We start from the raw sequence: 21,502 nt of genomic DNA, 5'->3' as shown, positions 1-21,502 counted from the left end.
AGTGAGTGAGTGCCACTGGGGGCTGCCTCCTGGGCTCTGGTGCCCCTCAGGCAGCTCCCCTTGAGGCAGGGCTCTCTCAGACCAAGCTACCACAAGCCCGTGTCCACTTAGGGGAGTACATGCTGACTATGCCACCTTGGACATGTGGGCAGAGCCTGCTTTGGACTGAACCATCTGGCACCGTCCAGCAGCGCCCAGCCTCCGCCTCTGCGGAGCCACCCTGGGAAGATGTATGTGACCAGCAAGTCTCAAATGCTTCCTTCGGACAGCACTGCCCCCCGGGGCCGGGGCCGGGGCCGGGGCCGGGGCCGGGGCCGGGGCCGGGGCCGGGGCCGGCCTTGGAGGGAACCTGCTCTGCACATGCGGGCGCGGTGCCTGCCCCGGGCGCGCCCAGCGGCCTCCGGCGCCCAGGGCACCCAGAGCTCCAGGCGGGGCCTCGGACGCGGAAAGAGGGCTCCCGGATCAGCGCCCGGGCCCACATGGCCCGTCCTGGAGGCGCGCCCGGGCGCTGCCAGGAAGGCCGGGCGTTTATCCCCGGAGCCGCCAGCAGGGAGCTCCCTTTCGGCTCGGCTCGGCTCGGCTCGCGCGGCTGCGGGGGGCGGCGCTGCGCTGCGCCGCGCTGCGCTCCAGCCCGGACCGGGCCGGGGCCGCTGGATGCCGCGTCTCCGCTTCTGCTGCCTGCCGGGCGGGCTCCGGCGGCCGGTGAGCGCGGGGCGCCTGGGGCGGCCGCTCGGGGGTGGCGCGGGCCCGGTGGGGCGGCGGGGCGGGCTCGGGCCGGGCGGGCGCGCGGGCGGCGGGGCCCGCCGGCTCCTCCTCCCCCACTGTCCCCTGGAAGCGGCGGCCCGGACTCCCGGCTCCGTCCCCGGCCGCGCCGCGGAGCTCGGCGCGGGGGCTTGGGGGCCGGCCGGGAGGGGCGGGGAGGGGAGCTCTGGCTCCTGCTGCCAGCTCGGGGACGCGCGGAGGCAGGGCAGGGTGGCCCTCAGTTTGGGGGGATTGAGGGCTGGGGGGCGCCCAGGTGGCCCCGAGCTGCGGGCTAGAGGCTGCAGCCTCCGGGAGAGGGGGGCTTCTCGGAGCCAGGCCCAGGCCCCCCCAGACCGAGCGAGCCGGCGAGCGAGGCTCCGAGCAAAGCAGCGGGGAAGGCGAGCACCTCCACCGAGCCCTTTATCCCTCCCAGCGGCCTTCACCCTTTCACTGCCAGGCCGACAGCGGGCTCCTCTCAAAAGAGCAGCTGCTAGACAGCTGGCAAAACAATGGAGACCCCGCTTCCCCAGACCCTCTTCCCGGGGACGGAAGATGGGGGTGAGTGAATGGGGCTTGGAGGATTAGGGAGTGCTGGCTGTCCCCTGAGACTGGCTGCTCACCTCACCTTTCCCTGCAAAGGGGTGGGGTGTGTGTGGGAAGGTCGGACTGGCTGCCCCAGGCCTCTGGGAGAGACTGCCCTGACGCCCCGCCCTGCTAACCTGTCATGCCAGTTGTTTCGCCAATGGGAAGGGGAGGTGGTAAGGTTAGCTGCTCCCCACCCCCGTGTTGGGGAAGGGGGGCAGGGTGCTGCTTGGTACCAAGCATGGTGAGGAGTGGGTCATGTTCCTGGCTGAGATAAGGCCTGCAGGGACATACAACACATTGGGGCTTTGTTGGGGGCAGGGAGGGGGATGGGGATGTCACCCTTTTTCGAGGCACATGTGTCCTGCTGATTAGTTAGAAAGGCTGCCAGCCAGAATGAACTGTGGGGGTGGGGGTGGGGGAAGGCAGTTGGTCTGCTTTTTAAGTGGTACTCCTTTTGCCTGGTCACTTGGCCAATGGGCATGTGTTTGGCAGTGTCCTCCTTGTTTGTGTCTGTGTAGGGAGGCCTGGGACCATGCTTCCTGGGAGGAGCTCTCCTGCCTAGAGCCCTCCTGCCCTCAGATGGACCCCCCAAAATTATGGAATCAGATTCCCTCCTTCCTTCACCTGGCCCATGATCCAGGCTGGTTTGTGTGGGCTCATTTGAAGTACCTGGCATGTCTGTTGCTGAGGAGGCCTTGTTAATCCACCCAAGGAGAGTGACCTGCCAGAAGTATGTGTGCAGTGGGTCCATGCTGGAAGGGAGGGAAGGTCAACCAGACAGTTCAGGGCAAGATCACCTTAGTGAGACATTGAATCCAGAGGGTCTGGCTGCCTTTCCATGTGCTTATGAGATCTGGAGCCCTTTTCTTGGGCAGGTTGGTTTCCTGTTGTCATGGCAACGGGCCAGGCCTTGTCTAGCTTTCCCCACCCTTTTGGTTCAGAAGCTACTTTCTATTTGGGGATATTGAAAGTTGCTCTCCTGAGGTCTCTGGCTTCCTGACAGACCTCACTGGCTCTTTGCCAACCGCCTGCCATCTCCTCGGCTTCCCCTCTGTCCTTTTGTGATGAGGACTTTCCAGGAAACATCCTCCTGGTTGCTGGACATGACTAATTATATACAGCCTCGGGTGGAGATGTACTTGTCCATTTGGGGTCGGGCATATTGGGGTTGGGGCCTCAATTCCAGGAAGATGACGAGGGAAGCTATTGTGTTGGAGGGTTCAGGCAGTGAGAAGGGTCGCAGGTGGGGGTGGAGGGGGTGTGTGGGAGGGATGGAATGCTGGTGGTCACTTCCTTTGACAGCTTTGAACTTTGAACCGTTGATGACCTGGTGCCTGGCAGCTCTGAGTATCTAGTTTGTTTATGCTCTAGGCCTGGCTCAGGTGCCAGGGTGTGTGCCTGAGGGCTTCCTCGGGTGCCCCAGGCTCTCCTTGGAAGCCCTCACATGAATTGTGCCCTTCCTAACTCCTGCCTGGTCCCTCAGCTGCACTCCTGGCAGTCTGGGCAGCCAGTTTGTTGCCTAGAGCCTCCTTCACTGGCCTAGCTTGGGGGTGTTCATCAAGGGGTGCATGTGTCTTCAGAAATTGGGCAGAAGTCTCCAGGGTCCCCCAGAGGCAGGTGCTTGAAAGTGGACTGGGTGGGGCCCAACTGGGGCTAATGTGAAAGGGAGAATCCACCCTACTCGGGTGGAGCAGGGAGTTGCTGGAACTCAGGAAACCTTGATCCACACTTGGTGTGTCACAGGTCTCCAGAGCAGCAGAGCTGTTCTTGTTCCTTCAAACCAGAGGTCTGTCTCCAGCCGGACACTCCTGACCTGAAGTGGATGCCACAGACTGGAACTAGATCATCCATGTGAGCTGGGTCCTGTTGGTGGCTCTGGGCCCCAGGCCTTGTCCCAGGCCGCTCCTGAGTGTGGTGGGTAAAGCTGGGGGGCTCTAGCCTGGTGTAGTTTAAAGGCTCAGGGGTGTGGGCCCAGCCCACCCTATGCTGTGATTAACAGGTTCCCCCAGGATGGAGGCTGGGGACTTGATGGAGCTTTGAAGTTCTCCTTTGGGTCTGGCTCCTGGGGTGCCTTAAGATGTACTCATTGTGCCTAACCCCCCATCACCCTTTGTAGCCTGAATTAGAGAGTGGGGTCTGGAGATAGATTGGGAGGGGCAGGGAGGAGAACTGGAAAGCCTCCACTCCTCCCCCACCTCGACTTTCCTTGAGGTGGGAACTGTGTGGCTTGTAAATTATCCATATTCCCTTGATGGTTCAAAGAGCTTATGGTCAGGCAGCAGTTTAAACTGTGGACTGAGGATTTTACAGGACCCAGGGCCCTTTTTCTCCGCCAGGTACTTTACCCTCACTTACAAGGGATTATTTTTATTATTCTCTGATATTCAGAGATGTTAGATGATGGGCTCAAGGTCGCACAATGAGTCAGAGGCAGAGCAGGATTAGAACTAGCAATTTATAGTTGAGCAGAATACCTCTCCAGCAAAGGCGAGGGCTTGGGGCCAAATCTGAACTCTCAGGCCCAGGAGGTTTTATAGTTGGAATAGCTGAGGCCTGGAGAGGGGACAGGACTTGCTCAAGGTCACACAGAAGGGGAGGAGCAGGTAGTGTTAGTTGAGTTTAGCGGACAGCGGGCTGTGGCAAACCCCGCCTGGGAGCCGCGGAGGTGCACCTGGAAGAGCAGGGGGTACCGGGCCGCGCTGTTGGCCCCTCTCCCGCTGTCCTTCCTCCCGGGGCCTGCGGGATCGCTGCGTTCCGGGGGAGACAGTATCGCGGCGGGAGGTGCCTCGGGGCTGTGGCCGCGCCTGCAAGTGCTCAGGGCCCGGTTCCGGTTCCGAGGGAGCGGGAGCCGGCGGGCTGATGTCATGTGAGAAGCGTGCAGTCGGAGGGAGCGCACCTGGAGCCAGATAAGCTCCGTGTGACCTGGCAGTGAGTCACGGGATACTGCGGAGCTCTTAGCAGGACCGGCCAGGGAGAGGCTCGGCGGCGACCAGCGTCACCTTGCGCCACTCCGCCGGCTGGGCCAGGTGCCAGGCGTACCCCTCCGGGTCGCTCTTGCAGTCCCCGGTGCAGGCTGCACGGGACAAAGGCCCCTGGGCTGTAGGAAACGGCCGCTTAGGGAGGTCAGAGGCCAAGGGAGAGAGGCCGGCTCTCTTGGGAAAGTATTTCCTTTGTATTTATTTATGAGTGAGGTCTGGGAGTGGGGTGGGGGGAGACTGACCCTTTTAAGTATCCACCCACAGCAGGCAAGTCTGGGCGCCTTGTCTTGGGAGTCTAATGTTATAGTTTCCATTTCCTGGGGTTTCTGCTTTGCCAGCTGCAGGGTGACCCATTTAAATCTGTCCCCACTTAAAGACACAAGACACTAGTAAGATCTATTTTAACCAAGTCCCCCAAGTCACTGAAACTTTTCCCGAGGCATGAGATGGCAAGCCTTGAACTTACCATTGCACACTTGGTTTACAGCCTTAATGCTAAATGGATTGTCAAGTCTTTCTTTTTCTTTCTTTTTAATATTTAAAAATCACAAAAGTAGCATATTCTGAGAAAAGCTTTAATCCCCAGGAAGTCTATTAGGTAAAAAGCTAAAGTCTTATTACTCCTGTTTGCCCCAACTCCACGGAGAAAACCACGGAGAAAATTTTGTAATAGAGCTTTAAAAAGCTTGTTATATATATTTTATATATATTCATATATAGCATGTGATATGGTATATTTATATATTATATATATATACTATATGTTTACATATAACATTATGTTACATAGATATAATTTAATATAATTATTGAAATTTTTTTCTGTAGAAAATAAAGAGCATATAGAAGAGTAGGAGAAATATTATACATAACCCCACTATCTAAAGCCCCTATGCCTAGATACACACACACACACACGCACACACACACTCCTCCACCAGATAAATAGTCTCATTGTAAAAAATTAGAACAATATAGATGAAACACAAATCTATTCTGATTCTTCTAAAATCCCTGTCTCTTCCCCAGAGCATACATCTTTCTATACATTATGCAAATATTGTGCATACATAATGTGCATGGCTACGTATGCACACATAAACAGTTTTAAAAATATATAATTATAAGAATTATATATTATCTGGCAACTTGATATTTTTTGCTTAACACTATAGTATTGATTCTTTCCAAGTCAGTTTATACAAATCTCCATTCTTTTTGATAACTGCCCAGTTCTATAATTTAGCTATTCCCCTGGTGACAGACCTTTATATTGATAGAATTTTGCAATCACAAACAGTGATGCAAGGATTAGCCATGTTTATTGTGTGAACATATCAGTAGAGGTCCTGTATGTGGAACTGCCCAGTCTAAGAATATGTACATTTAGATATTTTCATAGATACCACCAACTTTCCCTCCTTACACTAATTTATACTCTCAGCAACACATATGAGATATCCTGCTTCCTATCTTCTTCTGTTTGATTGATGTTATTAATAATGGTGGTTTTTACTAAACTGCTAGGTGAACAACAGTATACCTCTGTTTTCTTCCATATGTCTGTGGCTGAATACCTATTCGTGTTTGTTAGCCATTCATATTTCTGCAGCTATGAATTGCCTGTGCTTAGTCTTGGCAGTAGCTACATGGGGCCTCTGGACTTGAGCCAGTGTGATCTGTCCTGGCCATGTGCTCACAGGATTGCCTTCACTTCTTTGGGCTTTACTTTCCATATACAAAGGTTTTGTCCAGCATTAAGATTTTATGTTTGTATTTATTTTAGTTACACTTGGGCTGAGGTACACACTGTAAACCTTATTATGCTGTCTCCCATCCCATTTCGATGATAAGAATGTGCCTCTGATTGGCTACCGTTTTTGAGGGCTACTCTGGGCTAGGTGTCTGGGCTACACCTACTCTGGGCTTATATACCAATTTCATTTAGTCCCCATGCCATATGTGTTAGGTGCTATTATCCCCATTTTACCAATGGGAAAACAGGCACAGAGGCATGAAGTGGCTTTCCCAAGATTGCATAGCTATTACCTTGGATTTGGTCCTAGGTTTTCTACTTGACATCTGAAGCCTAAGCTCTTCCATTAGTTTCACTTATCTTTAATTAATTATTTATTTATTTATGTTTGAGAGGAGGGGAGAGGCAGAGGGAGAGAGAGAATATCAAGTAGGCTTCATACTTGGTGTGGACACGGGGCTCTATCTCGTGAACCCGAGATCATGACCTGAGCCAAAATCAGGAGTTGGACTCTTAACCAACTGAACCACCCAGACATCAGCATATCTTGCCCCAAATACTGTAGTACACATATTATTAACTAGACTTCAGTATTTGTTTAGAGTTCTTTTTTCTTTTGAGTGAATATTTCACATAATGAAATACACAAATCTCATGTGCACTATTTGATAACTGTTAACAAATGTAAACACCTGTCAACCCAAATCCCTATCAAGATAATGTAACATGAACATCACTCCAGAAAGTTCCCTCATGCCCTTTTTCAGGCAATTCCTGTCCCTACTCCCATCCCCACCTTCCAGAGGTAATCACTATTCTGGTTTTTTTCCACCATAGGTTAGTTTTGTGTATATACGTCTTCCTTGACTTACCGTGGGTTTGCCTCCTTCCTGATAAACCCATCGTAACTTGAAAATATCGTAGGTCGAAAATACACTTTATACACCTGACCTACCAAACATCATAGGTTAGCCTCGCCAATGGCTCAGAACGTGTTCAGAAAACTAATATGAGCTCAGAAAACTAATATGAGCCTACGGTTGGCAAAATCATCTAGCACAAAGCCTATTTTATGGTCAAATGTTGAATACCTCATGTAATTGATTGCACACTGTTCTGAAAGTGAAAGAATGGTACAGCATGGGTACAGAATGACTGTAAGTATCAGTTGTTTATCCTTGTGAATGTGTGGCTGACTGGGAGCTGCGTCTTGCTGTCACTGCTCAGCATCATGAGACTCTCCTACTGCATATCACTAGGTCAGGAAAAGATCCAAAGTCAAAATATGAAGTGTGATTTTTACTGAATGCAAATCGCTTTCACATATGCATATCATAAAGTAAAAAAATTATAAGTCGAGGGCAGCCCCGATGGCCCAGTGTTTTAGTGCTCCCTTAACCCTGGGGTGTGATTCTGGAGACCTGGGATCAAGTCCCATGTCAGGCTTCCTGCATGGAGCCTGCTTCTCCCTCTGCCTGTGTCTCTGCCTCTCTCTCTCTCTCTCTCTCTCTGTCTGTCATGAATAAATAAATAAAATCTTTAAAAAAAATTATAAATCGAACCATTGTAAGTCAGGGACCATCTGTACTAGAACTTCATATAAATAATACCATACCAGTATGTACTCTTTTTTTTTTTAAGATTTTATTTATTTATTCATGAGAGAGATAGAGACATAGGCAGAGGGAAAAGCAGCCTGGAGCCTGACTTGGGACTCAATCCCAGGACTCCAGGATCACAACCTGAGTCAAAGGCAGATGCTCAATTACTGAGCCACCTCAGGTGTCCCCAGCTTGTACTCTTTTTGTCAAATCCTTCTTTTGCTGTCACTTGACATAATCTTTTTGAGATTCATTCCTGTTGTGTCTATCAGTAGTTGCTTCCTTTTTATTGCTGAGTCATAGTCCATTGTATGGATATGTATATCGTTTCTCCTATAGATGAACAGATAGATGCATATATGAGTCAAATGGTCCTTGCCGTCAAGATGCTCTCCATATTTAAGTAATAAGGCAGCTGAGTTGACTAAGTTGATTGTACTTCACTTTGATTTGGGGAGCAGCAGGGTCAAGATGATGTAGGTACATACCCTAATTTATATACATACCTTTCCTCCATGTAAAATTAGGGAAGGCTTCCTGGAATATGGTGAGGGGAGAAAGGCAGAGCAGGAGGTCAGAAAACTGGAAGTTAACCTTTGCTGGGGAGGGTAAGAGATGAAGGAGAGGTGTATAGAAAGTGCAGCCCAAAATGAAGAGTGGGAAGGTGCTGATGTCATTGCTGCTGGAGTCTTTGGACCTGAGGACAGAAGATGCTGCAAAGTCCAAGGTCTATAGGAAGGTGACAGTCCAGGTGGCTGGCAGAGTGGGTTCTGGAGGAGCAGAGGCATCTGTGCTGTGGGTCTGGCCCTGGACAGGGAGGTTGCAGGTGGCTCCAGGCAGGTGGTATGGGAGAGAACCGAAGCCACAGCCAGGCAATTGTTGGGATGATGGTGGGGAAGGGGTGCCTTGTGAGCTGTGTGCATAACTGGCAGGACAGGGATGGTGAGGGGAGGGCTGAAATTGACTCAGCCTCCAAAGGCTCCAGGGTTGGGATGAGAGGGACAGCTTTGGCAGAAAGTTAATAAGTAACCTGTGTCCACAAGAGACTTAGATATTTGGAATTTTTGAACTAGAAGAAACCTAGATCATCTAGTCCAACCTTGAGCAAAGTGACAGGCTCAAGGTCCCCTAGCAATTTATTGGCAGATCCAGGCCTAGATAGCAGACCCGCTAATCTTCCCAGCCACGCTACCCAACTCATGCTGCTGCTGTAGCAGTGACTGTGTGGTTCCTGCCTGTTGCAGTGAGGGGCAAGCTTTTGCCAAGACAGGGATTTCCACGAACTTACTTCTCAGGGACCTTTCCAGCCCAAAGATTCTAGAATTCTGGGGCCTGTTTTCCATTGACACTGCTCAGATGGCTAGCCTCCAGCAAAGAGCCAGGATTAGGTAAGGATTGCAGAGTAAGAATTGAAGACCAAAAGAGGTGTCTTGGTAGGATGGTGTGGTAGGCAGTTGGGTTCTTGCAGTTGGGCTGAGGCTGAGGCCAAGAAACTCCTTTGTCCCTTTCTGGTCCCCAAGATAGGTTTTTTTCTTCATTTCCCACACCTTTGGAGCCATCTTCTAAATCAGCCTTTTTTTTTTTTTTTTTTTAAGAGAGTGTGAGCATGGGGCAGGATGGGGAGAGGGGGAGGGAGAGAATCTTAAGCAGACTCCATGCCGAGCCTGGAGCCCAGATCCTGATGCAGGGCTCTATCTTACGACCCTGAGATCATGACCTGAGCCAAAATCAAGAGTCAGATGCTTAACTGACTGAGCCACCCAGGTGCCCCTAAATCAGCCTTTTAAAATGGTACAGGTAGTGATGGGTGAGGGATAGGGTGGGTGATGACCAACCAAATATCCCACGTCCTAATATGTGGTAGGTCTGTGCCATACCTCATCAATGCTCAGGAGGAGAGAGAGAGACTCCCCATGTCAAAATAGAGCCCTGAAGATAGGATGCCTGCTGCCAGGTATTCCCCCCATCCCAAATCAGTCCAGACTCAGCTGGACCAGGATGCCCCTGGCTTTGCACTTCTTGGGCTCTATATGCCCTGTCTTCCTACTCCCAGGCACTGTGCATGGAGCATTTCGAACCAAAAAGTTCAGAGGGAACTTTGTTTTACTAAGTAGAAATAGATCAGAGGGGGAAAGGGGTGCTTGTTAGGTCCACAGGGAGCTAGTAACTGGGTCAGATTCCCCACCTCTTTGGATATGCTCTACAATTAAAGATTTCTCTAGAATTGTACTGCCCAGTTCAATAGCCAGTAGCTGTTGAATACTTAAAATTAGCCTGGATTAAGTTAGCCTGAATTAAGATGTGCTGTAAGTGTAAAATTCACACTGGATTTTGAAGACTTAATATGGAAAAGAGAATGTAAAATAGTCTCAATGTTTTTCATGTAGATTTATCGTTAATTTCACCTGTTTCTTTTTACCTTTTTTAGTGTGGCTGCTAGAAAATTCTAAATCACACCTATGACTTGAATTGTATTTCTGTGATGAGCACTGCTCTAGGATAGATACATTGATCTCTCAGAAACCACATGGGTCAGGGTGCTGGGTGGGGAGGAGGCAATAGACAGAACCTTTGGGAATTCCTTGACGTCTTCCTCGGCATTTGTACAGGGGCTAGGGGTCCATCTCAGTAGGTTGGGGAACCTGGAGGGCCATCCTTTGTTGTGGCAGTGGTGGGACACAGATAGGAAAGGCCTCTCCAGGGCTTTGCAAAAGGTCATTGCTGGAAGTGAGCTTATAGGTCCTGTGTCTCAAACTCAGAGCGGGAGGCCTTCATGGAGAGAGAAAAAATTGCATTTAATTTCTAATTAGGTGGTATGGCCTACTTCCACTCTTTGTTCCCTGCTGGTTAGAACTTGTTTCCTGGCTTGCAACTCCACCCCCACCAGGTCTTTCTCAGTCCTGTCCCCGGTCAGGTGTGCGCAGGGGTAGGAGTAGGCTGGCACTGCAGGCGCACGTGCCCTGTGCCCTGGAGCCAGATTTTCTCTCAGGCTGCCACAACTTTCTTCCCAGGGCTATATTTAGTTGTTGGTCTAGGGGGGTGGGTGGAGAAGGGATGTGAGTTTCTCAGGATCCGTTCAGTCTGGAACTTCCCCTTCCTTCCCTGCTTCACTCAGGGTGCCAAGGCCCCAGAAAGAAAACAGGATTTGCTGCTGACTTGCTGTGTGGCAACTATCATATACTTAATTTTTTTTTTAAGATTTTATTTATTTATTCATGAGAGACACAGAGAGAGAGGCCAAGACACAGGCAGAGGGAGAAGCAGACTCCATGCAGGGAGCCCAATGCGGCACTCCATCCCAGGACTCCAGGATCACTCCCTGAACTGAAGGCAAATGCTCAACTGCTGAGCCACCCAGGCATCCCTATACTTAATTTTCTGAGCCCCATTTTCTCATTTATAAAGGAGAGATAATGATACCTATGTTGCAGGGATGCTGTGAGGCTCAAATGAGAGTGTGTGTCAAGTGCCTGGCAAGTGGAACTCGTGAAAAAAGCGTTGGTTCTTCGAGGTCTTCTGTCAGACAGGAGCTAAGGCTGATTCTGGGGGGCAGCAGGCTGAGCAAAGAGCCAAATTGCATGTGATGACTGCTGCTTTAAGGCGATATTGGCTCTGGGGAGGTGATGGTATGTGAAGTCTCTTTCCTTTTTCCTTTGTGTATGAATCTTCTTTTTTTTTAATATTTTATTTATTTATTCATGAGAGACACACACACACACACACACACACACACAGAGAGAGAGGCAGAGACACAGGCAGAGGGAAAAGCAGGCTCCATGCAGGGAGCCCGATGTGGGACTCGATCCCAGGACTCCGGGATCACTCCCTGAGCCAAAGGCAGACAGACGCTCAACCACTGAGTGACCCAGGCGTCCCAGCTTTGTGTTTCAATCTGACGTCGGGTACAAGGTTGCTTTGATGGCACCCTCCTGCCAGGAGGGCAGGTCTCCTAGACACCACCGCTAACTAAGCACACTTATCATGGTGAAAGGCCATTACAGACTTTTACAACCTTCTCTAAACCTCAAGCTTCCTTCTTTGTCAAATGGGGTGATCACAGACTTCCCATAGCAGTGTGATGAGGATTAACTTCACAGAGACGGTATTGTATAAAGCAGAGCACCTGGCACATACTGAGCTTGCTCTTGGGAAAGGGGAGCTGTGCTCATTAGTTGGCCTTGTCTGGATGGGAGACCCAGGAAGAGGCTCTGCTCGAATAATCCTTTCTCTGTCTCTGTTTTTGTTCGCAGCAGCAAGGTGGGGCACAAGGGCCCTGTTCTAAGCACCTGTGATCCCCTGGGGGTGCTCCCCCCTGCCAAAGCAGTACTCCACCATGTTTAACCTCATGAAGAAAGACAAGGACAAAGATGGTGGGCGGAAAGAGAAGAAGGAGAAGAAGGAGAAGAAGGAGCGGATGTCGGCAGCGGAGCTGCGGAGTCTGGAGGAGATGAGCCTGCGGCGCGGCTTCTTCAATCTGAACCGCTCCTCAAAGCGCGAATCCAAGACACGCCTGGAAATCTCCAACCCCATCCCCATCAAGGTGGCCAGCAGCTCCGACCTGCACCTGACTGACATTGACTCCGACAGCAACAGGGGCAGCGTCATCCTGGACTCGGGCCACCTGAGTACCGCCAGCTCCAGCGATGACCTCAAGGGTGAGGAGGGCAGCTTCCGCGGCTCCGTGCTGCAGCGGGCCGCCAAGTTCGGCTCCCTGGCCAAGCAGAACTCACAGATGATTGTCAAACGCTTCTCTTTCTCCCAGCGGAGCCGGGATGAGAGCGCCTCTGAAACCTCCACCCCTTCTGAGCACTCTGCAGCCCCCTCCCCACAGGTGGAGGTGAGGACTCTGGAGGGACAGCTGGCACAGCATCCTGGTTCAGGCATCCCGAGGCCTGGACCCCGGTCCCGAGGCCCTGAGCTTGTGACTAAGAGGTTCCCTGCTGACCTGCGCTTGCCCCCCGTGGCACACCTGCCACCACCTGCCCTCCGGGAGCTGGAGCTGCAAAGGAGGCCCACTGGTGACTTTGGCTTCTCCCTGCGACGCACCACCATGCTGGATCGGGGCCCCGAGGGCCAGGTCTACCGAAGGGTGGTACACTTTGCTGAGCCCGGCGCGGGCACCAAGGACCTGGCCCTGGGGTTGGTGCCGGGTGATCGTCTGGTGGAGATTAATGGGCACAATGTGGAGAGCAAGTCCAGGGATGAGATCGTGGAGATGATCCGGCAGTCTGGGGACAGCGTGCGGCTCAAGGTGCAACCCATTCCAGAGCTCAGCGAGCTGAGCCGGAGCTGGCTGCGGAGTGGTGAAGGACCCCGCAGGGAGCTGGCCAATGTGAGTGTATCCCCCTGGGAGGTGGGGAGGAGCAGAGGTTGGGATTTGTGCTTGGGGGGATGACTGGGGTAGCCAGGAATGGTGAAGTCGTGCCATTCCTTGGCCCAAGGACGGTTTACCTGACCTGTGAGGAGTAGCGACCTTAGTATGGGGTGGTCCGTGGTGACATAAGCTTCAGGGTACAAGGGTTAAGGGTCTGGGCACCATGTTTCCTGAGCTCTAAATTGGGGCATGGAGGCTAAACACGTGCCACTTCAGATGAGAGACAGTCTGGACTACTAGTGCAGCCTGATATCTGGACTAAAATATAGGATTTCCATGTTATTTAGCCATTAGACTTAAAAGAAAAAGATGAATTATTTCAAGGCAAGGCTGTCATGGAATATCTGGGATGTGCAACTGTTTTTGCTAGCTCTGGAGTAAGATGACTTCAGGCCTCCTCTTGCACTTGAATGAGGACTTGAGTAGGAGGTAAGATTGCAGAGATAAGCAGGAGCCAGATCATGGAGGACCTTGTAAGTCATAATAGGAGTTGAGATTTTGTCCCAGTGAAATGGGACCATTGTAGGGTTTGAAGCAGGGGAGTGACTGGACCTGATTTATAAAGATCACCTGGGCTCTAAGAGTCTTCACTACCTGTCCTGGAAGAAAACACTCTGGAAACATAACAGTTATCAAGCCTGCAGAAATAGTATGATCTGACTATCCCTGAGATCCCAGCTGTTATCCTGCTGTAACAAAACAGCCGTGGAAGGGATGATATAGGAGCAGAAAAGATTTCGATGATGTGTATGAGAGGGTCTCCAGGGGAACAGTGATCTCTAACCCCGGGGTCTTTGGATAGGGTGGCTACAACATATCAGTTTGGAATATTCCACCTGGAGACAGAACATGAAGGACACGTTGGCTTCTGGCCATCCTTGTTTCCCAACTGTGGGTTTTAGGATTGCTCATCTGGTCCCTGCAGTGAGACCACTGCACAGCCTGGCCAGGACCTTTCAGCACTAAGTGACTGGCCAGATGTATCAAAGTCAGAAGTGGGAGGAAATGCTAAGGAAGCAGGCAGAGTCCTGGTGCTGGCTTTCTCCCGGGGAGGGGAAGTAGATGCTCAGATGGCTGCTCAGCCTAGCAGCATGTAGGGCCTGGAGAGCCTGGGAGCGGCAGGGTCAAAGTCTGGCAGGAAGTACCAGAGGTGGGTTCCAGACCTTCCTTTACTTTGGGCAGTGGAAGTCAGGCAGTTTTGCTAGTCAGGAAGGGCAGTGAGTAGGAGGGAGCCTATTGTGAAATCCAGGGAAGACCAGGACTCATTTATTCCAGAAACTCTCATAGAGCACCTACTGTGTGTCAGTCACCAAACTAGACTGAGCTCAGGGAACCACAGGGTAGAAGGAGCAGTCTTTATCTTAGAATCAAAGCCCATACTATGTTGCCATGTCTGTGTACTCCCAGGCTAACATTTTTAACAGATGGAATTTTGTTCTTAAAGAATGAATCCCCTGGGGGATTGTTGCCAGCTCCCCGCTGGACCACAGCACAGACCTTTGTGGGGCCCTGGGCCTGACATCCCAGATGCTTTTTCATTTTCTCTATAGTCTAGGAATCATCCTGGCATCTCATATTTCTCAGCCACTCTCCCTTTCCAACGAGCTGCTGCTCCTCCATCCCTGGGGATATGAATGGTTCAGCTTTAGAGGCCCCAGTAGATTCCACATTACAGCGAGAGCTGGTATCCCTGAAATGCTGGCTTGCCCCAGTCCCCCTGGGCCAAGCCCCATGGTGCCCAGAGGACTTCTTCCCCAGGCTGATGCCTGGGGGATCTGGCAGGGACATATAGCAAGCTCCAACCTCATGAGTTTCCAAGAGCCATCTGAGAGAGCAGTGAGACGCATAGGGCTGAGGAAGCCCCACATCTTTTCTTCTCTGGCAGGTGGCAGGAACTCAGGCCACAGCAGAGAGGAACAGAGGGAGCCCAGCATCCTGACCTCCTGGGACAGACCCGGAGCTGGTGTGGGAGCGCTGCGGCCTCTACTGCAGCTTTCATCCTCTCTCTCCTCCTCTTCCTCCCACTCTGGCTTCTCTTCTTGGCAGCAGTTCTAAGCCCAGTTCCATGCCAAGAAGAGTCTTCCCACTTCCTCAAGGCTTCTGTGTGGGGCACCCTGACAACTCTGGCCCCACGAGGACAGCTCCTGGCGGCCACCCTGCCCATCAGGTCATCCATCAACTGTGTCCACACATTGCCTGTCCCCAGGGAGCTCTGAGGGAACTGGCTAGCCATCTGTTCTCTTTCTGCACACAGATGGAGACCAGGCCTCGTGGCTCCTCTCCATGGCCTATTGAGAAGGCCCCAGGGAGAGACAGCCCCTCAGGTTTCCTTCTCACATGATGTGTGTCCAGAATGCTTGACTCACACCTCCACATGTCCTTGTAGCTGCTAGTAAGGTTCCATTGGGAGTAGGGGTGAGCCACAGTAGTAGGACAGACATGGAGCCCAATAGAAGTCACTCAGCAGGCCTGGGAGAAGCAGCTCTTCTTCCACCATCTGTTCTTCCACTCCACTCATTAAACGGATATCTGCTGAGCACAAGCTGTGTGCTAGATCCTGGGATCCAGCAGTGAGTAGCACATAACCCCAGCCCCTAGGAACTCATCGTCTAGCGGAAGAGATGGTCAAGTAGCAGATGATGATAGTGCTGCTTGAGATACTCCCCAACAGGGGCCAGTACAGGGTCCCAGAGGCACAGCAGAGGGACTTCCAGTACAGTCCTGGGAGTGATCACAGGGAAAGCTGACATCTGGGTGGGATGTGAATGCAGAGGAGGCAGGAGGAAGGGGAGGGCTGTAAGAGACTCATACCAAGACCTAGAGGTTGGAGAGAGAATGACACATTTGGGGGATAAGGCTAGGGGCACAGTGCGTGGGGAATGAGTACTGAGAGAAGTGGCCGAAGAGGCAAGCAGGGGACAGGTCATGAAGGCCCGTGTGAACCAGCCTAAGGAATGCGAGCTTCCACCAAAGGTCAGGAATCAGGGAGTGATAGGAAAAGATTTTAGAAAATCTCTCTGGCTGCTTGTGGAGAATGCTTTTGGCTGTAGCAAGGGCAGCCATGGAGCAAACAGTGAGGGCCCGACCGTTGTCATCCTAGTGGAAGAGAGGCCCACACTTGGGTAGAGCAGTGGAGGTGGAGAGAGATTTCAGACTTGAGCAATCAAGGGACTCTGTAGCCTTGGTCACTGACTGGGAGGATGGAGAAGAGGAGAGCCAAGTAGGATGCCAGGTTTGGAGGAAGACACTAAGTTCTTTCTTGGCTCCTCAGGGAGAGTGTTTTGGGGTATTTGGTTTTGGATCAGTTACTCTTACATTGTCTGTCAAAAGACAAAGCATTCCCTGAGTCTGGTGAGATGAAAGGAGGTAGTGGTACAGATGAGGATCTTAAGTCCCAGTTGGATCAGAATCCCTTTCTCCTGCTCCATAAATCCAAGTAGGAAAGTCAAGGGCCAACTGAGAAGGATGAGGCCTGGGAGAGAGGAGAGCCAGGCCCTTCTGTTTGTATCCTCAGTGGGCCCATCGCAGGAAGCAGTAGTGTAAGATGTTTCTAAGCTCAGAAGAGCCCACCTGGCTAAACCCTGGCTAATGTGGCTGTCCTACCATCAAGAGTCAGAGGAACTAGCCTGCATGGGAGCTCTACCCAGAAAGCACTGCTTCCCTGAGCTTTCGAAGTTGTGGTGGGAGGGGCGAGGTAGCAGTGGTTAAAACATTGCACCCACCCCCTTCCAGTGGGGTCTATTTTCTTAGGCTGTCTGCAGCTGTCAGGCACTTACCAGAGATCTGTGATACAGTTTCTTCTCCCTCTGGACCCTGGGGTTTGTACTTAAAGCCTATAGGGCTATGAGGTTCCTGAAGAGGTTGTCACCTCTGTGTAAACCACCTTTCGTAGATTTCGGTAGGTAGTAAATGCTTAAGAAGATCAGTACCTGGGCAGCGGTTTAGCGCCGCCTGAAGCCCAGGGTGTGATCCTGAAGACCCTGGATCGAGTCCCACGTCAGGCTCCCTGCATGGAGCCTGCTTCTCCCTCTGCCTGTGTCTCTGTCCCCCCCACCCCCCTCTCTCTCTGTGTCTCTCATGAATAAATAAATAAAATCTTTAAAAAAATATTAAAAAAAAAAAAAGATCAGTACCTTCCCCTCTGCCCAGTCTCTAAAGCCATCCAGGGAAGGTAATTTTGTTTGCTTCCTTAATTAGCCCGTCCTTGTGCTTTCCCATCTTTGCTCCTGGTAAAGTTTTCTTTCCAGTGGGAACTCATGATGCTTTTGTTCAGACTCTTTCCCTGCAGCCCTGTCCTCAGAGACAACCATCTGAAGGAAAAGCTGGGGTGCTGGGTGCTCCCCTAGGTCTTTCCAGCATCTCAGGACTGCCGATGGGACCTAAGTGGCCTGAAAGGAGACTGGCGGGTGGGGTTGCCTACATCTGGGAGAAGGGCAGGGGCCCCTATGCCAGGAAGCCCTTGAGTCCTGGACAGAAGCTGTACAAGCCTCACCAACCTTGCCCCAGGCCCCCAGGGTCTTCCAGAACTGGGACCAGCAGGGTACCAAGGAGAGACAGAAGATTGTACTGTTTCAGGTCTGCCAGGCCAGCTGCTAAGCAGTGGGCTTTCCCTGGGGCTTCTGGTGATGCTGGAGCTGCTGGGTGCTGCCTGGACTCAGTGTTCTAAAACCCCTCTGTTCCTAATGTTACTCCAAATGATGCTTGGAGAGGTTTTTGGTGTTTGTTTGTTTGTTTTCATTTTGGGGGGCAGCAAAGCAAAGTTTATTGAGTGGTAATAGTAAAGTGTTGGTAAAAAGCTCCCAAAGAGTGAGGGGACCCGAGAGAGTTATCGTAACTGTTTGTTTGTTTTAAACAGAAAATTCTTATTTCATTTTGTGCCAAAGCTTTAGATGCTTCTGACATCAGAGCCTCACCATGTGAGAGCTCTGGCTTGGGGGCTCAGAGTAGAACCCAAACTGAGTTCTTTTGGTAATGAATGAGGTGCCAGTGGGTAGGTGTTGAGTGTGTGAGAAATGTTGGGTGAAAGGTCTTTGGGAGCATTTTGGGGGTTATTGATCCTGGATTAGTGGGGTGCATGGGACCAGCAGCATAGAGTGGTGGACTAGGTCATTTCTATTCCACTAGGTCTCCCTTCTCTGCCCTCAGAGGCACATTCTGCCTTCTTCCCTATGAGCTGCTAGACGAACCGCAGCCCCAGAGTGCCCTGGCCACCCAGCCCGTGGGTGGTGGGCATGGTGCCCAGGCCACATTGAACTAACTGGGTGTGGGTACATGTCATGGTCATTGGTTGTTTTTGCAGGCATGGCTCGGAGCCCTGGTGTGGGGGCAGGGCCTGGGTTTGAGGTGGCCTGCGCTGGCCCCTCTGGCCCACCCTGCTGCCCCTGGCCACCCTGTCCTCTGCTCCCTTCTAATCTCTTATTTACGTTGAGATGGTTCTGGAAAATACCAGATATGCAAACACCCAGACTGGGGTGGGGGGTTGAGGAGTGGGGTGAAGGGGGGTGTGTGGTGGGTGGGAACACAACTATTTTAAAAATGCTGCCGATCTCTGCGTTTCCCAGAAACCACAAGCACGCGGTCCGCCTGCCAGCAGTGCTCCCGCCACCCCACCACGCTGAGCTGCTGGGCTTTCCTCACTGTAGCCTGAGTTGGGGAGCCTGGGTCTGTGGGGGCTGCGGCCCAAGACCCAGATGGGGAGGGGGCTTGCCTGGCACTTCCATCCTTATTGCCAGGCAGCGGGTGCAGATGTGCTCCAGGCCTCTGGCATCACCGCAGGCGCCCCCTGGGCCAGATGGGCGCTGAGAGGGAGTGGAGTCTTCGTGTCTCCCCACCCCTCCTGCTGTGCAGTTTTGGGGCGGGGGGGGGGGGGGGGGGGGGGGGGGGGGCGGAGGCGGGCTGCAGGGAGCCCAGCCCAGAGCCCTGCGTGGTGTTTGGCAGCAGCTTCTGTTCTGTTAAATACAGGGGATAGTGTCAGCAAAGCTTATTTTTTCAGTTGTTGGCTCTGGGTTGGTTGGGAAACTATTTCCTCAGACCCGAGTCACCACTCCAGCTGCTTTAATCTCCCGCTATAGGTTTCTCTGAATGAGGGCATGACATTCTTCCCTGGTGGGGCTCGACCCAGCGGCTTCACCCGGACTCGGGTCGAGAAGAATGTAGGGTGTCCAGGATCCTGTGTGGCGCCCCCAGGACGGTGTCCGGCACCTGCATGCTCCCTAAGTGGTGTTTAATTGATCTGATAAATATTCTGTTGCACAGGAATGCCTGGGGGCCAGGCCTGAGAGGTCCTAGCCAGGATGAGGATTGTGGCTGGCATTCACTCTACGTTAGGCACTGTTCCACCTGTTTTCATTTAATTTGCCCAACAACCCTCTGAAACAGGCAGTATAATCTTTATTTCACAGGTGAGGATACCGGATTACAGAGAGGTTAAGGATAAGTATGTGGCCAAAGGTTTCAAGGCTATGAAGTAACTTATCAGGAGTTGAATTTAGGGCATCAGCTCATTGCACTTCACTTGTGTGCTGTATAGGGTAGGGGAACACGGTGTCTGGATATTCTCATAAATCCACTGGCCAGCCCAGGCCTACGTCCTTCTGACTCCTGCTGCCCCTGTAGGCCTCTCCTCCAGAAAGGGAGGAGAAGCAAGGAGTAAGTGGCCATTCTTGCTCTTGCTCTGTGGATAGTGAGCTGTAGAAGGGTGTGACTGCTGCTCTGTCTTTCCAGAGGATTAATTGGCCAGAGGAAGCGAGCCCAGGTGGCAGCAGGTGGGAGCTGAGAGAGGTACTGGGAAGCGTGGCTGGCGAAAGCCTTAGGAAGAGAAGTAGCATCTGTCTTGGTGGTGTTTGAGTGTGATTTCTAGCAGGTGATACAGGGGCACACTTTGCCCCTTACACATCTGCTAGACCCTGGAGGGGTCTGACATGCTAATACTGACCTCTGCAGTACTTGAGGTTGCAAGATCCTCAGAGTGTCACCTCTGACTAAGAACAGGTCTCCTTCTGTTACATGGGGACTGCATCCTGTTGTTTCCTCATGTGCACTGTGGGGGAAAAGGTGAGGTGCATGGCCTGGCAGAGGGCCTAGCAGGTAGTGGGTAGCAACGAAGAACTCTTGCTGGCTTCTCCCATTGAGTCCCTGCTGTTCCTTATGTCTGTAATGCCTTTCCTTGCCCATCCTCATGCCCTCATACACACTGGCCCTGGTTTGAATGTCACTTCCTCAGGGAAGCCTTCCCTGACCTTCTGAGTTGTCACATCCTTTTCTTTGATAACATTCATCAAGCTTGTTATTAATTCATTATCTTATTTCTCTGGTGCTTCTGGAGCACTTCATGATATTTGTTGAAGGAAAGAAGATGGTTCCCTGGTCAGGAACTGATTTCCTATTCTTTCTACATGGTTTTCCTCGTGTACCTCAGTTTTGGTTTCTAGAACCCTCCCCACCCTGACTTGCCTTGGTGACTTGTCTGCAGGACATATCCTCGCTTTACTCCCTGACTGTGTCTTATGTGCCTGGGCACTCAGCATGTCCCACAGGAATGGAGGAGAGGTGGACTCTAGGCATCTAGGAGCAGGTCACAGGATGGCCTGCCTCCCAGCCCTGTACTGATGTCTTTGGGTGAGAAGCTTGGGCTCAGGTAAGAAGCAGATTTGGAGTTATGTGGGGTCACACAGCGTCCAACCCAGGGGTCCTTGGAGAAGTGTGCTTGTCATACTGGCTGTAGTCTCTGAGGGGGTAGGATGTAGCTCAGCAGGGCTCAAGACTTCCTCTTTCCTTCTGCTGCTTTCCTGCTCTGCCTGCGTGCTGGAATGTCAGCAGGCTGGGAATTTTCACAGCAAGGATTTTTCCCAGTCAGGGCAACAGATTCCAGCTGGAGCCTGGGGACAGCTCCCCCATGGGCAGGGGCTGCCAGAGAGGGCCAGGGAACATGCTAGGGCATCCCAACTGCTCTGTGCTCGGAGCCTCAGCGGGTGGTGCAGGGAGGCCTTCGGCACCAGAAACTCCTCTGGTGAGGAGAGAACATAGCTGGCCATATCCCACAAGCCTCACTTCCTCCACCGTGTGAGTGAGTCAGGAAGGGGAGCTGCCTCAGATTCCATCCTCAGGTGGGGCTGTGGCTGCCAGACCCAGGTTCTCTGGCCTGTGGGGGCCACCCAGCCTTGGCAGGAGGCGGCACTGCTGAGTCTGTCCCCCTTACCCACCCCTTCTCAGTGGGCCCCGTAATGTCTCCAGGGCCTGGTTCCCTCTCTTTAGTGACCCTTCTGGCCTCTGTGCCTTTTGCCCCTTGACCTCAGTATTGCTGGCCCCTCCCTTCCACTCCCACTTCTGCAAGGAGCTGACTCACTTCCTCTTTCCCTCCCCAGTTTCTTTCACTGCCAGGCCCTATGGTGTGCAGGGTACCCATAGGGAGGGGAGATTTCTCGCAGAGGGTACTTCCAAGGCTCTTTCTCCTGGCAGTTAAGACTGA

At 52.1% G+C, this 21,502-nt stretch overlaps 1 protein-coding gene across 40 annotated transcripts in view; it reads left to right on the top strand.

Annotated features, from left to right (window-relative positions):
- Window positions 1-471: 471 nt before the first annotated feature.
- The window catches only part of MYO18A (myosin XVIIIA), a 97,299-nt gene continuing 76,268 nt past the window's right edge, over window positions 472-21,502 (top strand). For 7 of the 40 annotated variants that reach the window (XM_072747881.1, XM_072747877.1, XM_072747867.1 and 4 more), the window contains exons 1-3: window positions 586-702; window positions 3,070-3,177; window positions 11,912-12,993. In XM_072747881.1, the coding sequence (XP_072603982.1) occupies window positions 11,995-12,993 (999 nt within the window). In that variant the 5' untranslated portion in view covers window positions 586-702; window positions 3,070-3,177; window positions 11,912-11,994. Of the gene's footprint in view, window positions 703-1,190; window positions 1,300-3,069; window positions 3,241-11,911; window positions 12,994-21,502 lie in introns of those variants that run through there. The other 33 variants (XM_072747870.1, XM_072747863.1, XM_072747835.1 and 30 more) reach the window with 11 other exon arrangements.

The sequence above is a fragment of the Vulpes vulpes genome, chromosome 2, assembly GCF_048418805.1.
Source record: "Vulpes vulpes isolate BD-2025 chromosome 2, VulVul3, whole genome shotgun sequence".
In the NCBI taxonomy this organism is placed as follows: Eukaryota; Metazoa; Chordata; class Mammalia; order Carnivora; family Canidae; genus Vulpes; species Vulpes vulpes.
Note: the sequence above shows the minus strand (reverse complement) of the source record. Positions and strands in the feature narration are given on the sequence as shown.